This window comes from Acinonyx jubatus, chromosome A2 (assembly GCF_027475565.1).
Source record: "Acinonyx jubatus isolate Ajub_Pintada_27869175 chromosome A2, VMU_Ajub_asm_v1.0, whole genome shotgun sequence".
NCBI lineage: Eukaryota > Metazoa > Chordata > Mammalia > Carnivora > Felidae > Acinonyx > Acinonyx jubatus.
The window spans coordinates 19,916,045-19,928,203 of NC_069383.1; the positions used below are offsets into that span (position 1 = coordinate 19,916,045).

General features: G+C 41.2%; 1 protein-coding gene across 3 annotated transcripts in view; it reads right to left on the reverse strand.

The window, feature by feature from the left end:
• The window catches only part of EXOC4 (exocyst complex component 4), a 743,049-nt gene that overhangs the window by 633,451 nt on the left and 97,439 nt on the right, over positions 1-12,159 (reverse strand). For all 3 annotated transcript variants that reach the window (XM_015073047.3, XM_053218064.1, XM_053218063.1), the window contains exon 7: positions 8,843-9,017. In XM_015073047.3, the coding sequence (XP_014928533.2) occupies positions 8,843-9,017 (175 nt within the window). The remainder of the gene's footprint in view (positions 1-8,842; positions 9,018-12,159) is intronic.

Sequence of the window (12,159 nt, forward strand, 5' to 3'; positions counted from 1 at the left end):
AGAAACCTCAAATAAGTAGTAAGTGGAGGTGGGGAAAGGCAACATAGAAAACCCCCACTCTTCATGACAGACATTCTGATGTAATTGCTTCCAATCCAAACAAAGTCTCAGATGAAATAATGTATTTGTCCACATTCTCAACTATTCAAGTCAATAGGAATCACCTGCTTGGGATGCTACTCTAAATAAGTTGTCCAAAAGCTGTGAAGGGAGATCAGTGACAGCACTATCATTCAGTTTTCTTTTCCCTTTAAAGTGTGTATACTCAAGCATTTTTACATCTTGATGGAGTTTCAACATCTTCTCATTCGCTCTATGTCATGGACCACTGACATTCCTAAACATGCGGCAGTGACATTTCTTTCAAAATTAAACCAGATTCGCCTTTTGCGAACTTCTCTTACTCCTGAAGATTGTCTTTCATAGCTCCGGTTTTAACATGACCAAACCTCTAACATTTGCTAATGCTGGCTCTCAACTGAGAACATGCAGTAGCATCCACTGGAATCCTACTGAAACAGGCTCTCCAGGGGTGGGCCGCACAGGGAATTCTGGTTGGAATCCTCACCACTCACCAGGGTCTCTTGGTTCCTAACAAGCCCCCTGCTTCAGCCCAGGTGCACTACAGCTTGATAAGCACACCGTCATCATAGGGACCCTAACAGCATCAGTAGCGGCAGAAGCCTAATGGGCACGTGGCTTGTAACACTCCACTCTCTCAAATCTCAGACAAAACGGGACGGAGGAAGAAGGCTTGGAAGGGGTCGTGTGGATGGAAAACCTGCCATCTCTACCACTGGTTTTTCTAGACCAAGATCTAATCAGAGCCAAGCAGACGCTGCCTGGGTAACAAGGAATTTAAGGAGAGCAGACTTTCCACCAGATCTACTTATTCTGCAGTTTCTGCCACCAAGTTACTGTGTGAGAGTCTGGCCCAATGTATTCAGATGCCCGTGACATGTACCTCCAGTTTCACTGGGCAGACACCTTAGCACTTGCCACATGTACACCAGGAGCTAGAGGGACACCACGACAGCCATCAGTTCCTGCATTAAGCAGTAGTAGTAGCAGTGAACCTTAAACAATACAGGTTGAGTCCTGATGCTATGGAAACGGACTCCAATTTGGAGGAAGATTTCTAATTTAACGTTCTAATGCTAACTCAGTCCTGTTCACTGGGCAGCATACTATCCACTGACAAGACACAACAAAAATTCTAGGAGCAAGCACCTTTCTGGAGACACGGTAGGACTTCAATACGCCACCCAAAATAGAGACTATCAGAAAGTTTTAAAGGCTGAGAAATGAAGAAAAGCTCTTTCTGCAAGGATAATCTCACAGGTTATCTGGCCTGGAATATTAAAAAAAAAAAAAACCTAGTTTTACTTTAAGGTCTGGAATCCTCAGCCAACAAAATATCAAATGAAGCCAAACCTAAGAATAACCTAGTTTCAGACCTGGATTCAAAATAGAAATTGCACGTGTCTCCTTGAAAAACTCCTCCAGGTCACAGATCACCACCAATAAGATTTGTCGATTTTCTTACCTGACAGCAAACTTCAAGTTCTCTCTGGGTGAGGTTAATTTTATCACCATTTAAACATTTATGTGGCAGTTAACAAAAGGAAAATGATTTGACATTCTGTGTGTGTTAATCTCCAGAAAAAGAGATCAAGGCCCTAAAAAGGGAATCGACTTGTTCTGGGCGTCACTGTCAGTGGTAAACAGAGTAATTAGAACTGCCTCCACCTATAGAACGCTGCTTAGCACACCAAAGGGTTACACGTTTCAGCCAGCAATGGCTAAACAGACAGTTTGTTTTACAAGGAGATATGAAAGAGGGAGATTTCTTTTTGAGAATCCTAACACCCGTTCAAAGTGATGCTCTTATTTCCTGTTGGGCAGAATTCCACAAGAAACAGAGTATTTTGTTTCCAGTGTACCTTAGTCTTATGCACTTGAAAATGTGCAGCCAACAGTATGACAGGCATGTCACCAAGTAGGTGACATTTTGGAAGGTGCTGCCGCTGCTCAGAAGGGCAAAAACATGTATTTCTATTATCACAGTTTCAAAGAGAGTGTAAAACTGAAAAAGGAGTGCAGCGGTGTGTGGTCACAGGGCTGACACCAGGAGAAAACTCTGACACCCTGTTACTATGATAGCTACAGCCTTGTCTCCTCGCGAGGCTGTCTCCAGACACAAACACGCCGAGACAAACGAGCCTTTCAACTGCAGGATGGATTCTGCCTGCTGGGGAAAGCCCAGGTTCCAGTGGAGAAAAACTGCTGAAGTCTTTAAAAGATCAAAAATTATTTTCTTTTCCCAGATTTAATAAACATAAGGGCGTTTCCACTTTTTAGCAAGAAACACTTTCCATTCAAAGAAACGCAGAAACTCAAACTGTACTTACGTGACTCCATTCACCATGTGATGCCATCACCTCCACTCAAGCCTGGCGCATGCTTAACTGCAGGTATCTATTGTTCGCTCCCTTATTTCATTCTCCAGGAATGATCTTTAACCCAAAGAGCATGCCACCACCAAGTATGTGAGAGCTAAATTGGCGGGAGCATAAAACTCTATGAGGAACTTAAGCCAAGAGTCTTTTTGAAAGCCTCCATGTTGGTTTAGAAAAAAAACATTCCGCCGTGTTACCACTCTCACAAGATCCCTAAGAATGACTTTAGTGGAAAAACATACACTGCTTCAGGTCCCTCCTCACTTTGCCAGTGAGCTGTCTCGTGTTCACCTTTATTCCCTAATGCCTAGCATGTACCTGGCCCCAATAACAATACTAAACCATCGTTAAAGTCTCTGTCACATTGGAAACCAGATTCCTAAGTCGACGACATAGTTTTGTAGAATTCCCAAGACTCCCAAACGGCTTACAAATCCTGCTCTCCTTTGTATTCCTTTTCCATACACCGTGGGAGCCTGTCTTGTTTATTTCACTATTAGACAATACCTCCAGTAATATCCGCAGACTCTCCACTTGCCTACAGAACAGCTTCCCTGCATTAGTCTCTAGCTTCTCCGCTCAGTCCATTTCAACGCCAGCACTGATCCTACTTTATCTTATCACACCCCAATCAAAATCCCCAGTGAGCCAATAGTACTGAAAACAAAGGTCCCCAAACTTCAGCACACACACACATCTCCCAAAAGGCTTCTTAAAACATAGATTATATGGCCACATCCCTGGCGTTTATGATCTGGTAAGTGTAAGTTAAGGATAAAAATCTGCACTTTCGGGAAGCCTGAGTGGCTCAGTCGGTTAAGCGTCCCACTTCAGTTCAGGTCATGATCTCGCAGTCAGTGAGTTTGAGCCCCGCGTCACGCTCCGTGCTGACACCTCAGAGCCTGGAGCCTGCTTTGGATTCTGTGTCTCCCCCTGATTGTGCTCTGTCGCTCTCAAAAATACAGATTAAAAAATTTTTCTAAATAAGAAATTAAAAATCTGCATTTTTAATATGTTCCCCCAGGTAACACTGGCCCAAAGCAATGGTTCCCAATTATAGGATCCTAAACATATATAACAAAACCACCTTAGGAACGAAAAAAAAAAAAAAAGCCTACAGAACCCAGGCTTTATCCATAGTGATTCTCATTCAAAAGGTCTAGGATGGGGCTAGGAATCAAACCCTGGGTATATCAAACGCACGTCCAGCCTCAGAAACCATCAGTCTGAAAATTAATCACAAAGCCTATGGATGACACTAGAGGTCTTCCACAACCTGTACCCAAATCCACCTACAAACTTATCTAGTCCACAAAATAAGCCCTCTCTTACAGCTAAGCCATTCTTTTTCTATCTCTGAATACCATTTTGCATTCTTTCTGAGCCACTTAACATCATTTCATTCGCCATTCCCGCTACCTAGACGGTCATTCCCATCTCTCCTCTGTTCCTGTGGCTCCTCCAAGGATCAGCGTATCATCAACATCGAAAAACAAAACAAAACAAAACTTTTCTGGTCCATTCCACATGTTTTAGAACAATTGCATGACACACGGCGCCACCTACCTTCTTACATTTGGCAACATCAGTTCATCCGTGTGTCTGCCACTGTGTACCCAATTCACTGACGGGTGTGTAGCCTGATATTATTCAGTAACCTGTACCCTGAATTTCTGAAGGAACTAGAGAATACAGCACACTGAAAACAAATTGAAAAGTTGCAGAATGATTTTTATAGTATAGTAACAATGTAAAGTATGAACTTCTTATTCAAAAATGCTTCATTCTCAAGTCTGCGGGTTAATAAAAAAGAGCAGAATGGACCATTAAGAGAACAACCACAGATTAATTCAAGTCATGACTAAGATCATTCTTCCAACATATGTCTAAGAAAACAAAAGATGGGGGCAGCAAAGTAGATAGGTAAGAGGAAGAGAAAAATGGACTAAAAGGAAAGAAGAACACGGTTATACCTCGATCTCAAACCAATCAAACGCAGTAAGTGAAAGGAAACAGTATTTCTATGTTAGACACCTCACCTTGTGCTATTAGATCAGTTTTAGTTTTATGTTCTTTATCTGTCAAATAGCTTATGCCAGTGATACATGAACACATCAACATCAAATAGTAACAGTCTTTCCAAGTGTATGACTTGGGCACTACCAGTTTCCTGGGAGCTGTAACACACAACGGAGCCCTCTTTCCTGACTTAAACGTGTCTTGGGGGTAAAAGCAGTGGGGAATGGGAAGAAACTGCCAATGGACACCAAGTTTCTTTTTAGGTGTTGAAAATATTCTAAAATTATATCATGGTGATGGTTGTACAACTCCACAGATACTCTAAAAACCACTGAAATCTACATTTTAAATGCATGAATATTATGCCATGTAAATTCTATTTCAATAAAGCTATTTAAATAGGCAAAACAAGTAACTCATTTCATAATATGAAGGTAGGATCCCCAAATCATTCTCCTGAAACAACATATGTGAAAGGTATAAGTCATTTAATAAGACACAAACACATATTTTAAATCATGTTTACATTTTGGCTGTTAATGTCTGAGCAAACTTAAAGTTCCTTGGTATATTATAAACATTTTCAACATAAAATTATGTGTTTTGTTTTCAAAAGTATGAGAATTGTATACATTTAACATATCCAAAGTAAGTAGAGCTAAGGCATATATATCTTTGTTCATAATCATAATTCTTCATGATAGTATTATAAATAGGATCCTAATAGGCTTAAAGTTGTTTTCAACTTAGAACATCCATCTAGTCTAAGTTGGTCAGAGATCATAAGAATTTATAAAGTATTTCATAACCTTGCAAGAGTAGGTTTTAATAGTCGATAAATACTTTCTAGGGCTTCATGTATTCAAGTTTTAAACACCATAAGTACCAGGACACAATGTAATTCCATCTGATAATATTACATATTCTAATAGAGTCCAACATGTTTGCATAATACAAATTACTAGTATTCCACGGTATGTCTCTTTCCATTCATACACCTTAATCTATTTATATCTTTATATTTAAAGAGGATTTTTTTCTTTTTTTTTTTTTTTTGAGACAGAGAGAGAGAGAGAGGAGAGCAGAAGGAAAGAGAATCTTTTTTATTTTTTTAATGTTTTACTTTATTTTTGACAGAAAGAGCACAAGCAGAGGAGGGGCAGAGAGAGAGGGCAACAGAGGATCTAAAGACAGCTCTGCACTGACAGCAGTAAGCCTGATGTGGGGCTCAAACTCACGAAGCACGAGATCGTGACTGGAGCCAAAGTTGGATGCTCAACCCACTGAGCCACCCAGGCGCCCTGGAAAGAAAATCTTAAGCAGGCACCATGCCCAGCGTGGAGCCCCAGGTGATCGTGAGATCTTGACCTGAGCAGAAATCAAGAGTCAGATGCTTAACGGATGGGGCCACCCAGGCAACCCTAAAGAGGATCTCTTTTTTTTTTTTTAATGTTTATTTATTTTGAGAGAGAGTGGGAAAGAATCCACGCATGCATGCACACACGAGTGTACCAGAGGGGCAGAGAGAGAGGGAGAGAAACAATCCCAGGCAGGCTCCACACTGTCAATACAGAGCATGACACAGGCCTCCTTCCCACAAACCATGAGATCGTGACCTGAGCTGAGATCAAGCGTCAATCAACCAACTAACTGAGCCAGCCAGGGCCCCCTAAAGAGGATCTATAAAATCCAAAATGAGGAACTTGTATTAAAAGACAGGGCCATGTTCTTCAAAATGCCAGGGAGAAGTTAGTGGACATTTTTATCATGGGTTCCTTCTTAGCGTTGTGTCTTTTTTTCCTCTGGCTATCTTTTCTTTTTTTTTTTTTTTTTTTTTTAATTTTTTTTTCAACGTTTTTTATTTATTTTTGGGACAGAGAGAGACAGAGCATGAACAGGGGAGGGGCAGAGAGAGAGGGAGACACAGAATCGGAAACAGGCTCCAGGCTCCGAGCCATCAGCCCAGAGCCTGACGCGGGGCTCGAACTCCCGGACCGCGAGATCGTGACCTAGCTGAAGTCGGACGCTTAACCGACTGCGCCACCCAGGCGCCCCTCCTCTGCCTATCTTTAAGACTCCTTTGTTCTTTGCTTTTCAGCAACCTGGTGATGATCTGTCTAGGCATTGGTTTTCTCTAGGTTAAAGCTGCTTGGGATTTGTTGGGCTTGTTGAATCTGTGGGTTTATGCTTTTCAATAAATATAAATACTTTTGGTCATGATTTCTTCCAATAATTTTCTGCCTCAGTATCTCTCTTCCCTCTCCTCTGTACCTGCAACTACTACGCTGCATGATATTGTGCCATTATGGATGATATGGCCTTGTTCATTTCTCCTTGCAGTTGGCTTTCTTCCTGTGCTTCCTTTTGGATCACTCTGATTTATTCATCTTTGAGTTCCCTGGTCTTTTTTTCTATAGCAGGCATCTGCGGCTAAACCCATCTTGTGATTTGTCCATTTCAGATATTAATTTTTATTAATTTTCTTATTTCCCAGTTAGAGTCACATTTTTCTGCTTTCCCACAAATATAATTGTACGCTGGACACTGTAGATGCTTCACTAGTGAAAATGTGGATTATATTGCCTTACTTCAGAGTGAGTTTTGTTCTGGCCAGCAGCCGATATACAGGTGGATCGGGCTGATGCTGGAGAGACTTGGTTATGCAAGATCCAGAGTAACCCCTCCCCTACAGCTGGAATAGTCCCTATCCCTGAATCACAACCTTGCTGAGGCCACATCTGAAAGCATGGGGTGTTCAGCAGGTCCTCCCCACACTGACTGAACTCCAACATCCAATTTCCAATCATCTGGCAACGTCCGGCATTTCCATTCAACTCACGGTCCCACAGTGACAGTTTCCTGCCAAGCTTTGTGGTGTCTGCATCAGTCGGTTTTTGACCAAAGGCTCAAAGGCACTCTTTTCAGGCTGACAGGGTGCCTCCTCTGTGTGATCCTCTCTTCCCCACTACCCTACGCCACAAATTCCAGCTGCCTCTACACCTCCAAACTCTCATCTCTGTTCCCTTTGCTTAGAGGCTCCGCTGCTGTCACTTCCTTGGGCCATAACACGGCAGGTGTCCCCCAGGAGGAAGCCAGGATGAACGTGGGAGCCACCTCACGTGTTCTCTGCTCTGAACTGAATGTGCGCACTGAGTCCACCCAGTTGTAGAGCTGCTCACAATAGGAGGCAACTTCATCATGGCTAGAACCAGAAGTCCCTCATTCTAACTATTTCTGAAATGGCTTTAAAATCTACAATCCTATTTCATCCTTAAAATAAACAGGTGACCTGAAAAGCACCTATTTCCATGACATTAGCAAATCAAGATATAAAACACTGTAAAACCAGTGTCTAGGCAATAAAGACATTTTATTCAATACACAAATGTTCCTCAAGCACCTACTACGGACACGTGGTAATTGACAAAGTAGCAAAAGGGACTCGGGGGATGTAGTTGCAACCTATAATCTTTCCACTGAGCCACCAATAAAGCACCCAGACTGCACCAAAAAAAAAAAGTCTAATGAATGAGTAAGCAAGAATCCATCATTCAATCCATCAGGAGCATACCTATACTCTTAAAAATGACTACAATTTAGATTCGTGATTTATTTTTTCCGGCAAATATTCCTATTTGCCATGCAAGAAATTTCATTCCCACACAGTTATATTTTTCAATTTCCTACGTACACTTTTTTTTCACATTAGTAGGGACTATCTAACCAAGTCACTTCTATTTAGCTATGTCAAATTTGCTTCGGCTACCTCTTAATCGTATTTCCAATTCTCCTGTGGCCAAATCAAATATATGTGCCTGGCACTTGGAGACAGCATGTAATAAAATTTCTAAATACCATCTCTGCAGCATCATACCAAACAGTAATATCATTGCTCCAATCTTCAGCAAATCAAAGTGATGCATTTATTCCTTACAGTAATTTTCATCTCTCAAAACAAGCTCTTGACCGGTCATTTACCTCAGTATATGCAAGAGATGACTGTACGAAAACGGCCATAAAACTAAGCTACATATGTTTATAAAATATTGTCTGAGAACATTTTAACACTGATTACCTTAATATAGGACTAATTCCAGTGCAGTAAAGCACTTTACAACAGAAGGCCAAATACTGTACCTCCTTGATGGCTACATATTGAGAATCTCCTCATTTTCAAGCCTGGCAAAAAAAGTTAAGAGGTCTTCTGAAGATGATAGAAGTTGATGACATCAGCAGCATCCCCTTTCAATAGTAACATTATTCTCTCACTGTTTATGAGCAAGGGAATATCTTAGGTGGTAGATATTTCGTTCCAACCTGTTATTCTGAATCGAGATGGCACCACGTGTAAAAGGACCTTTTACCTGCAGAACATCTTGGATCTTCACCCACACGTCCGCCATATCGTACAATTTGACATCTTCCTGCTGGGCCAGCGGGGTCACAACGGTGTCCTGTAGGTACCCCAGAACCACAGAGTGCGCAGTGGCTACAGCGTTGAACTTGTCAAATAGCAACTCCAGCAGTTCTAGAAGTAGCCTGGTGGAAAAAAGAGATAACGTTGACATACACACGCCCACTCACACGGGATGGCTCACGAGGACCCACACCAAAACCATCAATCTGCAGGGAAGCAACGAGCCACCATGGATAGAGCACATGAGATTTCCACAGACGGATTTCCAACAGTTGTAGGATCTAAGCAGCTTTGGAAATCTAAGCCTCAGTTTCCTCTGCTGCAAACTGGAAGCGACGTAAGAATCTAAAAACCAGTTGTAACGTCCCTAAACCAGCTGGAGCAGCTCAATAAACACATTCCCTTTTTATCACATTTCAGTGATCACCACACTGCTACTCTGTATTCATACAGGCAGTTTCTCTAAGAAATTCAGGCAATTTTTCAGACAACAGCTCAGATGTTACACAGAATATGCTATTTCCCCAGCAATAAATTGGGCACTTTTGTAAGGATACTAATCCTTTTAGTCATGGAAAGCTGTGCCTACCACTCAAACGTATGGCCAAAGTCGCCTGAAAAAAGATACACACCTGCCGAGCAATCTGACTTTCACCACAGGGAGCAGCTTAGGCATCTGCATTATCTCATTTTTCATAGTGAGAGACGCTGGACACATATTATTACATCAATTTTATATACTCAAGGACACAAAATGAGGTTGCGAGGCAGCTGAGCCTAGAACAAAAGTTGATTTCCATGTCAGTGCATTTAGCCATGTACCTCTCACTATAGTTCTAGAATATAGATATGTATTCACAGATAGTTCGAAGCTTTATGTCAGGAATGCCAAGTAATTCCTCTATCACGGAGGCTTACAGCTGCACTGATCACCCAGGCTTCGAAGCATCCTTTCCTCCTCTGAACTTGTATCTCATCCCACTTGTAAGGTGCTTATACGTGCCTCATAGATGTGACTCGATAAATGCGGGTCACAGGTATTTATATAGAGACATTCTAACTCCCTTCTTCATTATTAGTCTTTCAGTGTAGGAACTGCTTTATGCATCTCCGTATACTCAAGGGCATTTAAAACAGTGATCAGCAGATATTTGCTGAATTTAATGGGTATACCATGAAAGAGTCGAGAAAATTCGGAAATGTGACCTTTACTATATATTGTGGGCTCTCGGTTTGAGATTTCCTAAGTGGACTTAGAAACCAGACTGAAAAGTAGAAAAGGAAAAGCAAAAGAGCTTGTCAGCAGTGTCCATTAACAAGATTTTAGTGCCATAAATAAGAGGTGATAACTACAATTTCATCAAAATGTATAGCATATTATCCATTCCTACGGCTACTTTACCGCCCAATTACGATAATTAATGTGCCAGTATGACAGCCAATAACTGTCTTATGATAAAACCCTAATATCTGTTTGACGTTTTAATTCAGATGAGACAGAATCAATAAAAATTTATGTAGTACTCCTAGTTTAGAACACAAATAATCCAGAAATTAAACATTGTATTTATAAATAGGAGCCACTCTACCTTTGGAATTACTTTTTTTTTTTTTAATCTTTGAAAGGTCAAGTCCTATTTATGCTCACATATACCTAAAACAGTTCTTTCTCATCTGTGTTACTGAAGAAATTTTCAAATATCAGCAGAGGGGCACAAAGTGCAGGAAGACGTGCCTAACATAAGAGCCGAAATAGCTAATTCATCGTAGGAAATGATCTGCAGAAAACAGATACCTGGCATCGTACGGAGTAAATTCCTGATGAAGTGAAGATTCTACTTTACAAATATTTAAGCTAAGTATCTAAGTCTGTGGTTCCCAAATATCAATCCACGGACCACAGTGTACTTTTCAGTGACAGCAAAATAAGAAAAACAGAAACATATATTAACTTTTCACAAAAGTAAATTAATTTGGTATTTTGAGCACTCTCCTGATAGGAAAAATCTCCAGTTGCTTTCTGTCATGATGGCAATTACATTGCCAAAATGTGCTTGACAAAATTAAAACTGAATAACCTCGCATTATACCCTAACAGTTTTGAAGTCATATTGATCCAGGACATCCAGAAGCCTGAAGCACACTGGTGTCCAATTTCCCAACGGCACAAAGCTCCAGGTAAAAGCCTGCACACCAGCAACGAAGCAGAAAATGGAAACGCAGTGGCTCCTCTGCATGGAGGGGCGCTGCTGTCTGATCATCTCCAGGGCCACCAAGCTCCATGACTGCACATCTTGACTGCCGCTCAAGGACACGAGCAGTTCGGCAACCTGGGACAGTGCTCTATTTAGAAAAGAGACCCAGCAGGGAACTGAAGTGTAAGATGAGATCCATGGTATCTGTGAACATCGTGGAAACAGCAGTCCTTTGATAAAATGCAGACTCATTGCCAGCTTCTCTCATTCCTGGACAATCAAGGCCAAGATAGACCTGCTGTAGTATGACCATCATAGCCTTAACACAGGCCACACAGGGAAGAAGGAAGGGAGAAGAGAAGGGCTGGAAGTGGAAACATTCTACCAGCTCTACCTACATTTGAAACAGTGACCCATGTCAAGGAGAGGGATGCTCTCGTCTGCCTTACCACAGCATGACTATGGCAATATTAATAAAACCCGCGGTTCTTACAGCAAAACTAAAGACGTTTGTGCTGCAAATGATACCATCAGTAAAGTGAAAAGACAACCCACAGAATGAGTGAAAATATCTGAGAACCATTTATCTGACCAAAGACTTGTATCTAGAATACCTAAAGACTTCATACAACTCATAATAAAAAGATAGATAACCAATTTTAACATAGACAAAGAGTTTGAATATATTTCTCCAAAGAAAATCTACGAATGACCAATAGGCAAACAAAAGACATTCAACATCATTGGCTATCAGAGAAATGCAAGTCAAAACCATAAGATCCCATTTCAGCCCATCAGGATGGCTATTTTCAAAACGACAAACAATAAAAAGTGTTGGTGAAGATGCAGAGAGAAACTGGAACTTTCCATACAGCGCAGGTAGGAGTGTAAAACAGTTCAGCTGCTCTGGAAACCTGTCTGTCACTTCCTCAAAACATTAAACATACAATTACCCTACGAACCCAGGAATTCCATTTCTAGGGATAGCCCCGAGAGAAATTAAAAAATACACGTGCACAAAAACTTGTACACAAATGTTCATGGCAGCATGATTCCTAGTAGTAAAATA